This window comes from Pseudopipra pipra, chromosome 3 (assembly GCF_036250125.1).
Source record: "Pseudopipra pipra isolate bDixPip1 chromosome 3, bDixPip1.hap1, whole genome shotgun sequence".
Classification (NCBI taxonomy): domain Eukaryota; kingdom Metazoa; phylum Chordata; class Aves; order Passeriformes; family Pipridae; genus Pseudopipra; species Pseudopipra pipra.
Window position 1 is genome coordinate 91,038,601 of NC_087551.1, and position 14,908 is coordinate 91,053,508.

The window sequence follows — 14,908 nt, forward strand, 5'->3', positions numbered from 1 at the left end:
CAGTTAATATACACAACTGTTTGGTGAACTGTCTCAGCTTAAATCTAACCTGTAAGTCTTCCTCCAGTGAAAATGATGGCAACCTTTCATTGCCTTAACCTCTTGCTAGAGCAAGGAATGGGAGTCAGTTCTTCAGTACACACCTCAAAGTTCCAATTCCTACATTGTCCTTGCTATACAAGGTAGGTTTTTAACTTAATGTTACGTGTTTAAAAGCTGATAAAAATCTCTACATAATTTCACTAGGCATTTCATGTGCTTTTGTTATTTAAGGGAAGTTAGCACAATGGCTGATTAAGAATATATGGGTTTTAGAAGTTTATTATAAAAAACAATTACATATGTCTACTGATTACACAGTAGTTATCCACAAGTCACTGCAAGAGTAAAAATAAATTCTCTAAAACACTGCCATATTAATTTAAACTTCTTTTTTTAATCACAGTGCAGTAGAACAAAATTCTACATTGTATCCACCATAGTAATAAACCAACCCATAATATTAAACAATAAAAGCTGGTGACGATAATCATCACGTCAGCAGGAGCACTGCAGCCAGAAAGCCAAGATTCTGGTTTAAACCTTTCATAAGAAGAAACATTTCACAATACACACTGACAAATTGCATATAGCATTCCTACACAAACAGAAAGTAAAATTGAAAATCAGTGCGTTATTAATTAAAGCGTCAAGCAAAATACGCCTTACCTGAGTTATTCCACTGGGAGGGATCTTGTATGACTGCAGCTTTTGCTTCAGTAGCTCAGGATCACTGTGTCGGAATGGGCACCCTGACAGTAAAAAACAAGCAAGCTCACAAACAAGGCTGTTTACTCAGGAGTTAGTGCAGTAAGGCACTCAAGAGACCAGCTAAGCTGTTCCTAATTGCCTAACAGTTTATTAATAGGAAAGTTAATTACCCATGTGTACAACTGCTTCGTTTTTTTTTTTCTTTTCTTTAAATAATTACTCTACTGCACAGTTATCAGGGTACCACAGGCTCAAGAGTTACATAAAATATCCCACCATAAACAGGTCACAATTCTCATTCACTGACAAGAAAAGAGTTTAAGTTAGTTCCTTACTAACAATGATATCACTGGTACATTTAATAATAGGAAAAAAACAGGAATAGACAAGTAATTTAAAGCACAGTCCATTGTAAAAATACCTCTTTATAAATACCTTATAAAGTTCCACCACCTAAATAACAGTGGAATTTTTTTGTTCCAGAATTAGTTTTGAGACACAGTTGAATGAATGACTTAGTACCAGCATAACAACAGTGAAGCCAGTGGTGGTTTTCCATGTTTAGTCACACAGAATTAGGAGGCTTTAAAGTACCCTAGCAAACTTCAGAATTCCTGTACAACTGAATTCATATCTCAGAACAACTCCAATTGGTCATTTCTTAAAGCATCTGTACATTTAAAGTCTCCTAGAACTGCATGACATAACATTTATAAAAAGAGAAGTTATCAAGTCTGATCTAATGAGAACAGTTCAAAACAACTAGGGTCTAGAAATTAAATACTTAATTTAAGAGACCACAGGATGGAGTAACCTCTCTTTAACAGACAAGGGATTCTGCTGTTTGCAAACATTGGGGATTTTTCCTTAAGGAACTCACCATGATAATCCCCTTGACTTGGTGGATTGGACATGATAATCTTCATGCAGCTGTATGGGGTATAATCAGTTCTCTTTCCTTCTTTCCCATAGCTGTGGCGAATGCTGTAAGCATATCCTTTGTCAAACTAAATAAAAATAGAAGAATAAATTTACATATTGTGCCAGTAATTCTATCTGATCTGCAAATAAAAATATGAAATAACAAAATAAATTTTCCAAACATACTCAAACTAGGAAAAATACAAATCTAGTTGCTTGCTGTTAGCTTTGGTTTTTATATTACATGAACTTGCATATGAACATATACGTTTTTTACAGATACATGGCAAGAAAAGGGTGTAACTGCATTGATTTAAGGTCTTTTCAGCTGATGCTGTAATGGTTTTAAATATAAGATGACATAAATTTTGAAGCCCACAGTGTCAGTAAATGGAGAAAACATCGTAATTTAAAATCTTTCACAAATGTCCATAAATTGACTGCTTTATCAGGAAAAAAACCCCGAGACATACAGATTTCTTTACTCAGGTTCACACATTCTTGTTCTCCCAAAGTATAATGCTTCACCTATATTTTGCTTCAGCACCGAAGTTAAATTCATCAGATTCTAAAATGGAGCATACTTTGCTGATATGAAAAAGATTTTCTCTTTTGTCTACCAATAGACCACCAACTCCTCCTACAAAACGAAATCATCTAAAGTAATACAGATGTAATCAAATATTTATCTTAACAGCTGAACACAGAGCTATCAATACATCATTTTAGATAAGTCTTGTGCAGAACATTCAATTACACGAGTTGATGTTATTTTTTATATGGCAATAGGTAATATAAAATCTGTAGTAGACTCAGATTACTTAACATACAGATTCCATTAAGTTGCATTAAGACATCAAGGAACATTTGTTCAAATACCTTATTTCTAGTCCTAAAAAACATAAATATGATAAAATAATGAAGAATCATATTTAGAATCACACATGCTCAGTCTCTCTTCGCCTCAAAAAAAACTCTTGACAATACATAAAAGAACTCTTCTCTTGCTCAATTCCAAATGTTAGCATTAACCTTAAGTAAAATTCTGCACCTGAATCTAGACAATTCCCACGAGAATTTAAGTTTTCTTCTCAACAACCACTTCAAATTAATTTTTTACTCTGGCTCTAATATTTTACTAATAGAAGACAATGCAATATACTGAGCAAAATCATTCAGGCATGCAACTGGTAACAATACTACTGCACGGATACTCTCATTTCTACAGATGAAAGAAGTTCCCTGTTTGGCCTGAGGATGTCCAAATAGTAATTCAGAATATTCAAATACCTATGAAATACCTTGACTAGCTAAAATACATCAAACATAAAACAGATATATAAGTGTATAAGTGTATTTTTCTTCATATAAAACACTCCAATTTTTTAAAAATATAGATACCCAAAAATCTACAACTTAATATGCAAGTACATGATAAATGTGTATAAAAATACACACAAACAGTGAGAATAAAATCCTAAATTGCATCTGATTTAAATGGTAAAAAAAAAACTCCTCCATCAAGATGATGCTGGTTATAATCAAGCCAATGCATGAAGATGGCTAATATTCAGCACTCATCTCAAATAAGGCTTAAGACATCCAAAGCTCTGAACAAACATTGACTAATTAGTCCTCACTGTGCATTTGACAAAGTGACTTTACTCTACTTTAAAAGATTTTTTTAAAAAGCAGGAAGGGGAAGAAAAGAAAGAGAGAAAACAGCATTTTGTTTTCCAGCGTAGCCACAGGCAGAATCCAGCATTCCTATTTAGTCAACCTTTTTGCTCAGAAGATGAAGGAAGTGTGTGATTGAATAGTAAATGAACACTACTTTTGATAGCAACAGAGCTGGGCTTACCATCTCTTCACTAGAAGGAAGAGCACAACTGAATGAGGATCTGCTCTAGGTGTGTGCATATACTCAAAAGGCTTGGGAGATACAGCTCCCCTCCCCTTCACAGAGCAGCAGCAGGGCCAAGTCCTGCCGAAAAACAGCAAATATCAAACAGAAATACATATGTATTTTAATTTCTAACCCCTGCGTGAATCCGGTAAATTGAATATGGAATCTGTACTCCTGTAGCCACCTATTCTTCTACCCAGAAGCTCTGGAATCTTTCCTCCTTTACAAAAGATGAATGAAAATACATTTCATTTGCTTAACAAAGGATATTTGAGCAAGCAATTAAATTAGACTAAATTATTTTTTTTCAAGGGAAAAGCAAATCGTGAATGCTTCAGGATGTAGTGCTTAGTTTCCCAGAAAATTAACACCCCTCTTTAACAGTTCTGTGTACTAAAATCTTGAGCTGTACTTTTCACATCACTTGCCTTAATGCCCACAGAAATTACTTTTACTACCTAACTCATTACTTTATGCTGAGAAGCAGCTCTTGCAGTAAATAGAAACAACAGCTACACAATAACACAACACAGCCTTGGGACAGGTTGGATATTTTCTCCTTGCTTTCTTGTAATCCTGTTTGGTGCTCAAGAGTTTTTGCAGTGGCAGAAGGCAGACAATGACACAGCTACACGGTGCAAGTTGGCACACGTGTTTAGTTGCTTCACTAAGAGCTCTCTCATCCTTGTGGTTCAGCTCTTCTTATCATTGATCAAGTAAACAAGACTTTAGCAGGGCCAGTATCTGACAGGCTATGTGGTCATCCTCAGTGGGAACAAATCATGAATTGTGGCATTTCATTACAGAAAACACATCCTGCGGAACAGACCTCTCTGGGGAATTAACTCAATGATCAGCCTCATTCTTTCCTAATACTATCACTCTAGGATGTGCATAAACGGAAAAAAAAAGGGAGGAGCAACACCTTTTGCTAGCAAAAGCACCAAGGTAAAGTTAGACCTGTCCAAAATATGCAGAAATAAGAAGGCCAAGGGATCTGTCCCTTCCTACTTACTCTAGCACCCCAAACCAAAATGGTTCCATTGAAACTCCTTAAACAAAATTAATAAATTATGCACAGCACATTTCATGCATGTAGGTGTTTGCAGAGTCATTCTAACTGCTTATAAATTGTTTGGTTTTAAACTGTTTTGGAAAAATAGCTTAAAACCCTATAAAACTATCATTGTCTATTCTAACTGTAATCTACTATAAGAGCATTATAGCAAAAACCTGTAAAAGGTCAAACTCAAAATAAGTGATTTGAAAAATCCCAAAAATTTTTTTGTGATTTTTATAAGAAAAATCAGGCTCTTATTGAAGCCTGATATGAACTTGCTCAATAATAATAACGCTGCAGGAGCATGTACATTTCCCTAGTACTCTGTGTGACAGTTTCCACTGAGACAAAAGAAAACAATACAAACCCAAAAAATTATTCTATTTTCATAGAAAAAACACGTATGCCTATACATCCCACCACAGTCTATGCTAAATATCAATGGAAACTTACTGCCAAAGTTACAATAAAACAGCAGTATTAAAGCAACATCATTACACTATTGAGTATCTACATGTACTAGATCACCTACTGCTGGTCACACTTGACAGCAAGGATTCTCTGCAACTTTTTAACTGTATAGCCACATCTCAACTACCTCAGTTATTTTGCCTCTATTTAACTCTCTGAGCTTTCCAAAATCTGCAATGCATTTATAATTTATGTGCTGGGTGGATGGGCCACAGCTTTGGCGAGGGAGAAAGTGATCAAGAAATATGTCTCATTTAAGCAGTGAACTGGTTCACACTGAAGCCAAGAAGCTGAGGCAAAGACAGCCCTACCAAAAATTGTCACTTTGATCTTGGAATGTGCAAGCCTAGGCATTAGCAGCAGTGTGAACTTTTGTTTTAAAAGACTGCAAGTCAACTCCGCAAGGTTTAACCTGATCACTGAAGACAGCGTTTTTTGAGGACTTCTTTTTCCTTCAAGTATGGCTGTAGGATGAATGTGATGTCATCAGCAGTGCACTTCAGATCAGACAAGTGAGTAGTTTTGAGGTTTTATGCACCAGTATTTGCTGTAATGAACTGAGGTGTCCAGTGTACGGTACTGAATGTACCAATGATACTCTGTATCCTGATGGCACTGAGGCTTTCTTAGACTTCTTATCCCTATAAGAAACTAAGCTCTTAGCACTGATTAATAGGACAAAACCAATAGTCCAAAGTCAGAATGAAGGAGGCTTGCGGGACTGTTCACTGGGTATTGATAAGTGTACTGTGGAAAGGAACTTACATTTTGCTTTTATGTGGTATATTCACAGGAGTATCAGAATAAAGCAGATTCACTTGCCTAATAAATATTAGTTAAGACACACATACTGTATTAGGTAGCCTTCACTAGAATATATACAAGTCATAAACTAAGGCATAAATAAAAAGGGATATATAGATATATATATATGTGTGTGTGTGTCATGGTTTAGGAATGGTACTCCCCAATTCAGTTCTCCCAAAGAGAATCCAAACCACACTGCCGCTTGCTCCCCCTTTACCCTCCCTCTTCCCACTCTGGCAGGATGGAGTTGAGAATTGGAGGCACAAAAGGTGAAAGTCACGTGGTGAGATAAGAACAATTGACTGCAATGAGATACGAAAGCAAATAGTAACACACCAATACTAATAACATAAAGCGTAAGATAAAGAAATGATCTACACAGAAAACCTGCTGTGGTGGGTTGACCTTGGCTGGACGCCAGGTGCCCACCAAGCCGCTCTATCACTTCCCTTCCCAACCTGACAGGGGGGAGAAAATAAGATGTAAAACAACCTGTAGATTGGAATAAGGCAGGTTACCAAAGCAAAAGAGAAAATTTGCATGTGCACAAGTGAAGAGGAAAATAACAAGGTTTATTCTCTACTTCCCATTAGCAAGCGGTGTTTGGCTATTTTCCTGGGAAGCAGGGCTTCTGCACATGGAGTCGTTGTTCCAGAAGGTAAACATTGTAAACAATTAATGCCTCCCCCCTCTTCCTCCTCCTTTTATATCTGAGCTGAGGTCGTATGGTATGGAATATCCCTTTGCTTAGTTTGGGTCATTTGGTCTCCTTGTGTCCCCTCCCAGGATCTTGCCTGCCCCTCCGTCCTCCCTCCTTTCAGTGGGGTGTGCAGGGGGAGGAATGTCAAGAGACAGTGCTGATGCTGTGGGTGCTCTGCTCAGCAGTACCAAAACACTGGTGTGATATCAACACCCTTCTATAGACACCAATGCAAAGCACAGCACTGTGAGGGCTGCTATGAGGAAATGAATTTCATGTCAGCCAGACTGAATACACTCACGACAAATACCAACTGGCTCCTCCCCACCATGCCTTCTCCCAGCCTGAAACCACATCCTCCTTCTCGGGAGCAAGAGTCCCTTATTCCCACTCCTTGCAATGCCATGAGGTGGTATCAAATAACCTCTGGGCCTTAGCCACATCCCCCTCTTGGCTACTGTAAAAAATTAACCATGTCCTGGCCAAACCAAGGACAGTATGTGCATATATGTATAAGCTATAAATCTGCAATTGGTATAGCCAGGTTACCACATTCCAGATAGGAACTTAAGGAAATGCTAGTTCCACATAAACGCATACAAGATCTTGAGATATGGAACGAGGATGTACATCAAATGGACCATTTGGCAGGTGTAGGTTCTCCTTTGAAGAAAAGCTTTCATCAAATAAAGCAGTGAAGGATGGGTCATGTGTGCGTCAGAATTATCAGTTTGATATAAATGAATACACTTCCAAAGGAGAACAAGAAACAACATTCCCAAGGCACTCCAGCCACTAAACAATAAGCATCATGTCATCACTGACAGTTACCTTCCTTATATCACTTGTCATATCTGCAGATTTGTATCTGGAAAGAGAACTAGGTGCTCCATAAATTTTGTTATCAATTCTGATATTCAGCATGCATATGAGGATGAAAAATAATTTGCTGACATGTCTTTCAAGCCCTGCATGCTTAGGTTCACACTTCCATGAAACTTTCAGTTAAAATTACTTTTGTATACTCGTGTAAGTTTTTATGCATCTGTTCCTTACAGTACTGGGATATTTATTTATTTGAAGTCTAACAACTGAGCAAAATGACTGCATTAATTTTGTCTAGCTTCTTGGCTGACCACCAGATTAGTTCCAACTCTGCAAAATTCAAAGAAATGGTTTAACACCTCTTTTTTTTGAACAGTCATTGGGTAATTTCCTGTCTAAAACTGTTGAGTCTCTATAGATAACAGCGTCAAATTCATAAATTTATCACACATAGTTGCATATCTTCTGAAATAATTTGTTCACTTTTTCATTCATTTCCCAGGTAGTCGCTCAAATCATTACCGTTGACACTGCTTAGCTGGCATATCTTCACCCAAGCAACTTTTTTTTAAGCTCATTCTTAAAATAACCTCTACTTGAGATCATCAAGCACAGTTGTCATTTAGGAGCAAAAATAAATGCTTCTCTATCTACCAACAACAAAAATTTACCCTAAATTATCAACCCATAGCACAATTTCTACCTTAAGGGCACAGATCTGAGTCAGGAGCTAAATTTGAGCTGGAAAACTAGTAAGTTGTGTGGCAGTCAGCACAGACCAATTCACAGCACGTACAAAAAACTTCTTCCCCTCCAATTTCAGTATTTCTAAACCTCATGAGGCAAGAACCACTTTGCCCTGGAGATGGCTTCATCTATCCCAAGGAAATCAGAAATTTTTTGATCAGTCAGACATGTTGTATACTACACACGAGTGTAAGCTGCGTGGCTGATGAAGTAGCAAAAATATGACACTGTGGGGTTTTATTTACAGCAGTTTAAGCTTTTCTTAATATAACTTACCTAAGTACAATTTAGGTACACAATTTCCAAACACCTCTTGAACTCTGTCAGTCTTGGTGCTGTGACCACTTCTCTGGGGAGCCTGTCCCAGTGCCCAACCACCCTCTGGGTGAAGAATCTTTTTCTAATATCCAACGTAAACCTCCCCTGACACAACTTCAGGCTGTTCCCTCGGGTCCTTTCACTGGTCACCACAGAGAAGAGATCACTGTCTGCCCCTCCTTTTCCCCTCACAAAAGAGCCTTGGGGAACACCACTTGTGACTAGCTTCCAGCTGGATGTAACTCATTCACCACCACTCTTTGGGCTCAGCCATCCAGCCAGTTTTTTACCCAGCAGTGTGTCCTAGTTAGAACAGCTGGGACCAGTTCATCACTGGATGGGTGTAACCCAAAACTGTGTATTCTATAGCCTTCCATGCTATTTCCCAGAAACTGGTATCAATAGACCATTTACACCCTCTGCCCAGAGCAGCCTGACTCCTTAGGCTATAAACTGGGTGTTAAGAGGCCCGCAAGATAGGAGAATGCTCCTGTCCTCACACCCATCGTGGAACTCCCCGCCCTGAGGGAGGTACTGAGCATTCCTGCCTGAACTGGAGGATATAAATAATCTTAGAGTCTTGGGACTTTTTTAACCACTCATGAGATCCAGAGGAAGACTGCAGATCACCGCTCTCAACCAGACTGCAGATCACCACTCTCGACTGGACTGCAATCACCACTTTTCAACCAGACTGCAATCATCACTCTTGACTAGATTGCAACAGCACTCTCACCAACAGGTTTTTTCCTCTCCTTTTACTTTGGACTCAGGGGGCCCAAAGAACACCACTCTGTTCATGCCCTAGGGTGCTGGGTTATACATTTGGGTTTTGTGGGTTAAAACCAATTGTTTGTCTGTATAACTGTATTTAGTGTATTATTTTATTAAATTGTTATTCTGACTTATAATCTCTCCTTTGAGTTGAGTTCATTTCCCCTGCTAGTTTACCTTTAAACCAGCACACAGTGTCCCCGGCCAAGCCACGAGTCTGAGTTTCTCCAGGAAAATGCTGTGGGAAATGGTGTCAAAGGCTTTGCTAAATACTACATAGACAACATCCACAGCTTTTCCCTCATCCTCTGAGTCACTTTGTCATAGAAGAAAATCTGGTTGGTCAAGCAGGACCTGCCTTTCATAATCACATCCTTAAGCAAGAAAATAAATGTATTAGATGGTAATTAACACTGAACTGGCAGTGAGAACTTCTGCTGTTTCGTTTTTAAATAGAACACAATATTAAATTTAATTTTCAACAAGAATTGAAACACTTGAATTAAAATGGCAATATTTGACAGCACCATAAGAGATATTGTGCTTTCCCTAAGTATCTATAAAAATATATTGGCACTTTCCTTCAAATAACAAATGAACACTGAAACCCGACTACTGTAAACATGTTTAACTTCCAACAGATTTCTGCAGACCACCCCTACGGTTTTAAGGAACTATTAAGGTTTAATATCAGAGAACAATCTTGAATTCTTTACTAAGTATTTACTCCCTAACAAACTCGTTTAGATAGTTTGACATGAGATGAAAAAAAAACAAACTAATAAACAAGTTCTAAAGCAAGGAATCTCATTCAGTTAAATAAAAAAAACCCCTCCACTCTCCCGGTATTCCATCAATTACAAGTACACCAATGCCGTTCAGATTTTTCTGCTGATGTTTTTCAATCGGTTTTTCTCACATTTCAATATTCAAAGAAGTTAACAGATGTAATTTGAAAGTTTATCTTTCAGCAGAAGGTAAGGGAGAAAGTAAACGGGCTATTCGTGTTATCAGAAGTGGCAGATAGAGAATAAGAGTCCCCAAAACAATCAATGGCAAAGGAGAACACAGAAAGCATTATCACCAAGAGAGGTGTAAGAGTGTTAACGGATTGCAGAGTAGACAGAAATTTGGCATGCGGTACAACAAAAAATATCTAAGAAAGTGAAACAGAAGTAGAAGAGTAACTAATTGTTTGCATCTACAGGAATAAGATTCAGCTCCAGACATCTACATCCAGACGTCTCCTATTATTGTCAGTGGAGGTCAATACAATCAGAGGAGTCTGGGGAGCAATTCCATTTGCCCTAACATAGGCAGCTAGGGGCTCATTAAATAAATTATTCTCCACCACAACACTATTGACTGTATAGGCTAGATCTCTATTGATCATAAGGGCAGCTTATAATCCAAATGTAAAGAATATGTATACCAAGGAAAAATTCAAGAAAAGAAATTCAGTAAGTCTGTATTAAAACTTGGAGAAATCCTTCCTTATATGTATACCACAGCACCATGTATTAGAAGTTTCCAGAGAAGATGCATGAAGACAGTCAAGGGACCCCTGCAAATCTAAAAACTGATTTCTTACTGCTTATTCAAGCTGTATCAATACCCAAAACAAGAATGCTCCCATATAATGTTCTGTAGTTTTATTTGAGCACAGTGAACATGTAACGTATTTACAGACTCACGTAGGTCATGATACTATGACCATATGCTGTAGCATATACTGTAACCCAGACTAACATGTACAATAAAAACCTAAACATATGGGGAAAGAATAGTAAAGAAAATGGATGTCAGCGTGGAGACATGTCACTTTGTGAAGAATCCTGAAACACATGCAGGACTGGGACGTGAGGTTCAGGCTGCACGCTGACAGAGGGCTTATTATTCTCACTAGTCCATCACAACATCTTCGAGGATATGGATGAGAACACAGCCCTTATCAGACCAGGTAGGTCTGCAATAGGCCAAATCTGGAATGGATTTTGGAAGAGATTTAGAGTAAAGCCCCTACTTTTGGTTCCAGCTCGTACCTGAGGTACTTAAGATATCTGCTTCTTGAAAAATAGTCCAACATGTTACCATGTCCAATTGTTATCGTTTAACTCAACAGTCTGGCATAGCAGGCTCCTTCATTCTAGGGATAGTAGTTTTCCTCATAAGGAAGGAGAAAGAGCATACCAGAAATCAAAGCTATCCAAGCATCTATACTACAATTTGAAAATTTAGCAGGACATGAGGACTTCCCAGGTTGTTGGGACAGCAGAAGAAAAACTCACAAATGAGAGAAGGTCTGAGGAAAAATTGTCTTGGTCATTCCAGACAATCTCAATTAGAAGGACTTGCCACATTTTGAACAGGACTCTTGGCATTAAAACAACAGATGTTTCAAAGCACAGCACCAGAAATGAGCCCAAGTGAACAGTGCATATTGGCCTGCTCTTGAAGAGTGCTGCTCCTGGCAAGAGCTGCAATTCACCTTTGCTAAGATGTTCCCAAATACAAAGACCTCTACAGGATACTGGAATTAATCCAAGCAAGACTGGCTCATAATCCAGTATTTCAGTTCTACTCAGTACACCTGGCAGAGAGTCAAAGGATCTGAGCAAGCCCACTAAAAGCCCACCACAACAGTTGAAGTTCTCTGTCTGTGCATTGTTTCCAAAGAGCAGCCATGTCCAGACACAGTGGAAGACTTCATGTACTCACAGAATTGTTTATATTTTACAAACTGGTTGAACTACATAGCAGTCCCTAAATATGCAATCTTTGAAGCAGAGACTGAAAAATTTTGAACACCTTTTGGACTACTTAAACCACAGAAGTGTTCTTCCCTTTTACAATCATGTACCTTGCACAAAGAGCTCATCTTAGCAAGCTGTCAATTTTGACTGATTATATATTATTGGATAACTTAATTAATTTTTTACTGCATCCCCTTGCAAGCATCCTTGTGGTGTTCCGATGTTATCAGGAATCCTTTACAGGCTGTTATTTCCCAATCTATACACTGATCTGAATGGCATCTGAAGCCAAGTTCAGCATTACATGACAAAAGGCACACAAAAGGCAAGGCGAGTCAAAACAACAAAGGCATGCCTTTTTCATTAACCATGAGGCTGAGTGGTAAATAGCTGTTACCCTCAGGTTATAACCACTAAGCAGTCCTCTTCATTAGAAATCTACAACTGACCCAATCTAATCTGTAATAGGATACTGTAAAGTCCAAGAGATTCAATTTTACCCTAAGCCTCAGATTTGCAAAACCAGCAGCATCACTCAAAGAGATCCAGTGACTTGGATTGGAGAATATCCCTTCAACCAATCAAAGTGATGAAGTTGTCAAAATGTGATACAACTGTGGGAAAAAACCTTGCCTTTTACTGAAATATGGTTAAACTTCTTGGACAAGGATCAGTGACAGAACAGAAGGACATTAAGTCTCCAATCATAAAATGTTTCAAGATATCAACAACTCCTCAGTATAAGTACAGATTAAAACAAATTAATTTATTTTCTAGATGAATTGATCATTGGAAAAAAAAATCAATTCTTAAAATAAAACTACAAGGAGGCTGAGTAATTAATATATTTCCTCAGGCTGATAAGTATTCCTTAAGTGTACTCTAGAAACATGTAGACTTAACTTTTTTGATGCAGTAATAAAAGAATGAAAAAAGGCATTAAAACACAAAACCATACATGGATAATTGATGTTTGTCAACCCCTACGAACATAGAGAGATATTAGCCTCTGTGTGATGATGCTAGATATTGGAGCTCTCCAAACAGCATAGTTTGGTTCAAGATCGCTGGCATTCTCCCTGTAAAAACTCTGCTGTAAAAACAGATTTTTTTTTTATTAACAGCCCAATAAAAGACAAAATTACATTTTAAGATAATGATCAAGGAAAACAGAAGTGAAGAAAAGCAGAGAGGAGCCCTTGCTGTCATAATAAAGAGAACTGCTTACATATAAGGAACATTTTATATTCTATCTTATGCAAAATGCACTATAATCAAGACATATTTGAACTCTAGACTGCAATTATGACAAAAGCCTTTCTGCATTCGACAGAAGAAAGCTTGGTTTAGAAATACACAAGACTATTTTCCTATCTTTTTTTTAAAACTTGTTAATTCATCATTAAAAGATGACAACTAAAAGATTACTTGACTGCAGGGAGAATGGGAACAGAAGAATAAAGAAAGTCTGGCTCACTGGCAGAAGTACTGTCTCAGAAGTAACACACACCTAATTTTATAGTGCCTGCTGTAAAGTTCTAAAACCAGGGAAATAACTCTGGTAACAAAGTACAAGAAGGAGCCCAACTATTGTAATTGCTTTTTTAAAAAAAAGTTACTTAGAGTTTCACTAGTATTGCCCCAGTTCTCATGCACCAAACCCAACTCCATTATGTAGATTAATCAGAAAAAGAAAATAATTGGCATTTAAACGCAAAACTTGCCATAAAGACCAAATGCTTCTGCTCCCGCATGTGCAGCAGGGAACCAAAAGAAAAGAAAAAGAAAACAAATAAATTATATTTGAGGGACATTGTGTTTTTCTCCTTTCTGAGTGGACTTAAAGAGAGATACAGGAAACAGTAAAAGCTCAGAGCACACTACATTACAAAGAATTCAGTGTCACAGCTAAATAGCATTGTACATTTCATACAACACAAACTTCTTTCAAGAAGTAGTAACCTCTATCACATTGAAATACTTAAGCCCTATCATGGTAATTTCACTTTCCTAAATCAATATATTAAATTTTCAAAACACAGTTGTGCATAGAACAAATAATCTATGAGCTGTTTTGTCTTTATTCATCAGCAGATTTTAAAGATGTGGTAGAATGTCAAATTAATTCTGAAAGCAAAAGTACATTTTTATTTACATTGTGCCTACTGTGGTATATCAGCAGAGTGCACATTTGATACAACATGCTGCTTTTCTGGATGACCGAATATGAAATACAGCCATAATTTACTGGCTGAATATAGACAGATGGAATATGACAGTTATATGATATTACAACAATTACACAGACATTATCAAACAAGAAGGCAAAGTATACAGGATTCTGGGATTTGCTTTGGAAGTCAGTTTATCTGAATGCTTAATAAAATAATTTAAAAATATTCTTACAAACAATTATATCAAGATTGAGAAACTATTCTATCAAAACTTTTCTGTCCAAAAAGCAGAGGAACTCAACTGGAAGAGACCTGCTATGCAATTCAGCTTGCCATTCAGGTGATACAGATCAAAAGATTTGCATCTCAAAGCCAGTTATCCCCAGTCTTACTTGGGGTAAATAGCCAAAGAGCTTAAATACAATAACTGGTGGTGTGTGTGGCAACATACCACAGGTATGTTTCAGCAGATGGCTAGAGAGAGAGCTGTATGGTTAAGAAGATGTTCAAAAGACCCAGCTAAAGGTTCTGTATTTAGTGACATTCAGATACTTCACAATCCCTCAACGCAGAAATTTATCAACCAGACAGGTAAATCCATCCATTACTTTTCTTAAAATGTCATGGAATGACTTTCTCGCTGCTGCTGTGAGTGCCAATAAAAGAGAAACCTCTTCTGACAAGTACACAGTCTTTCTCCAC

At 37.6% G+C, this 14,908-nt stretch overlaps 2 protein-coding genes across 3 annotated transcripts in view; one reads left to right on the forward strand and one right to left on the reverse strand.

Annotated features, from left to right (window-relative positions):
- The window catches only part of KHDRBS2 (KH RNA binding domain containing, signal transduction associated 2), a 735,331-nt gene that overhangs the window by 616,933 nt on the left and 103,490 nt on the right, over nt 1-14,908 (forward strand). The gene's annotated exons all lie outside the window — the stretch shown is intronic.
- The window catches only part of PRIM2 (DNA primase subunit 2), a 109,128-nt gene that overhangs the window by 12,920 nt on the left and 81,300 nt on the right, over nt 1-14,908 (reverse strand). For both annotated transcript variants that reach the window (XM_064650295.1, XM_064650294.1), the window contains 2 exons: nt 1,631-1,757; nt 709-791 (listed from right to left, as the gene is read on the reverse strand). In XM_064650295.1, coding sequence (XP_064506365.1) covers nt 709-791; nt 1,631-1,757 — 210 coding nt within the window. The remainder of the gene's footprint in view (nt 1-708; nt 792-1,630; nt 1,758-14,908) is intronic.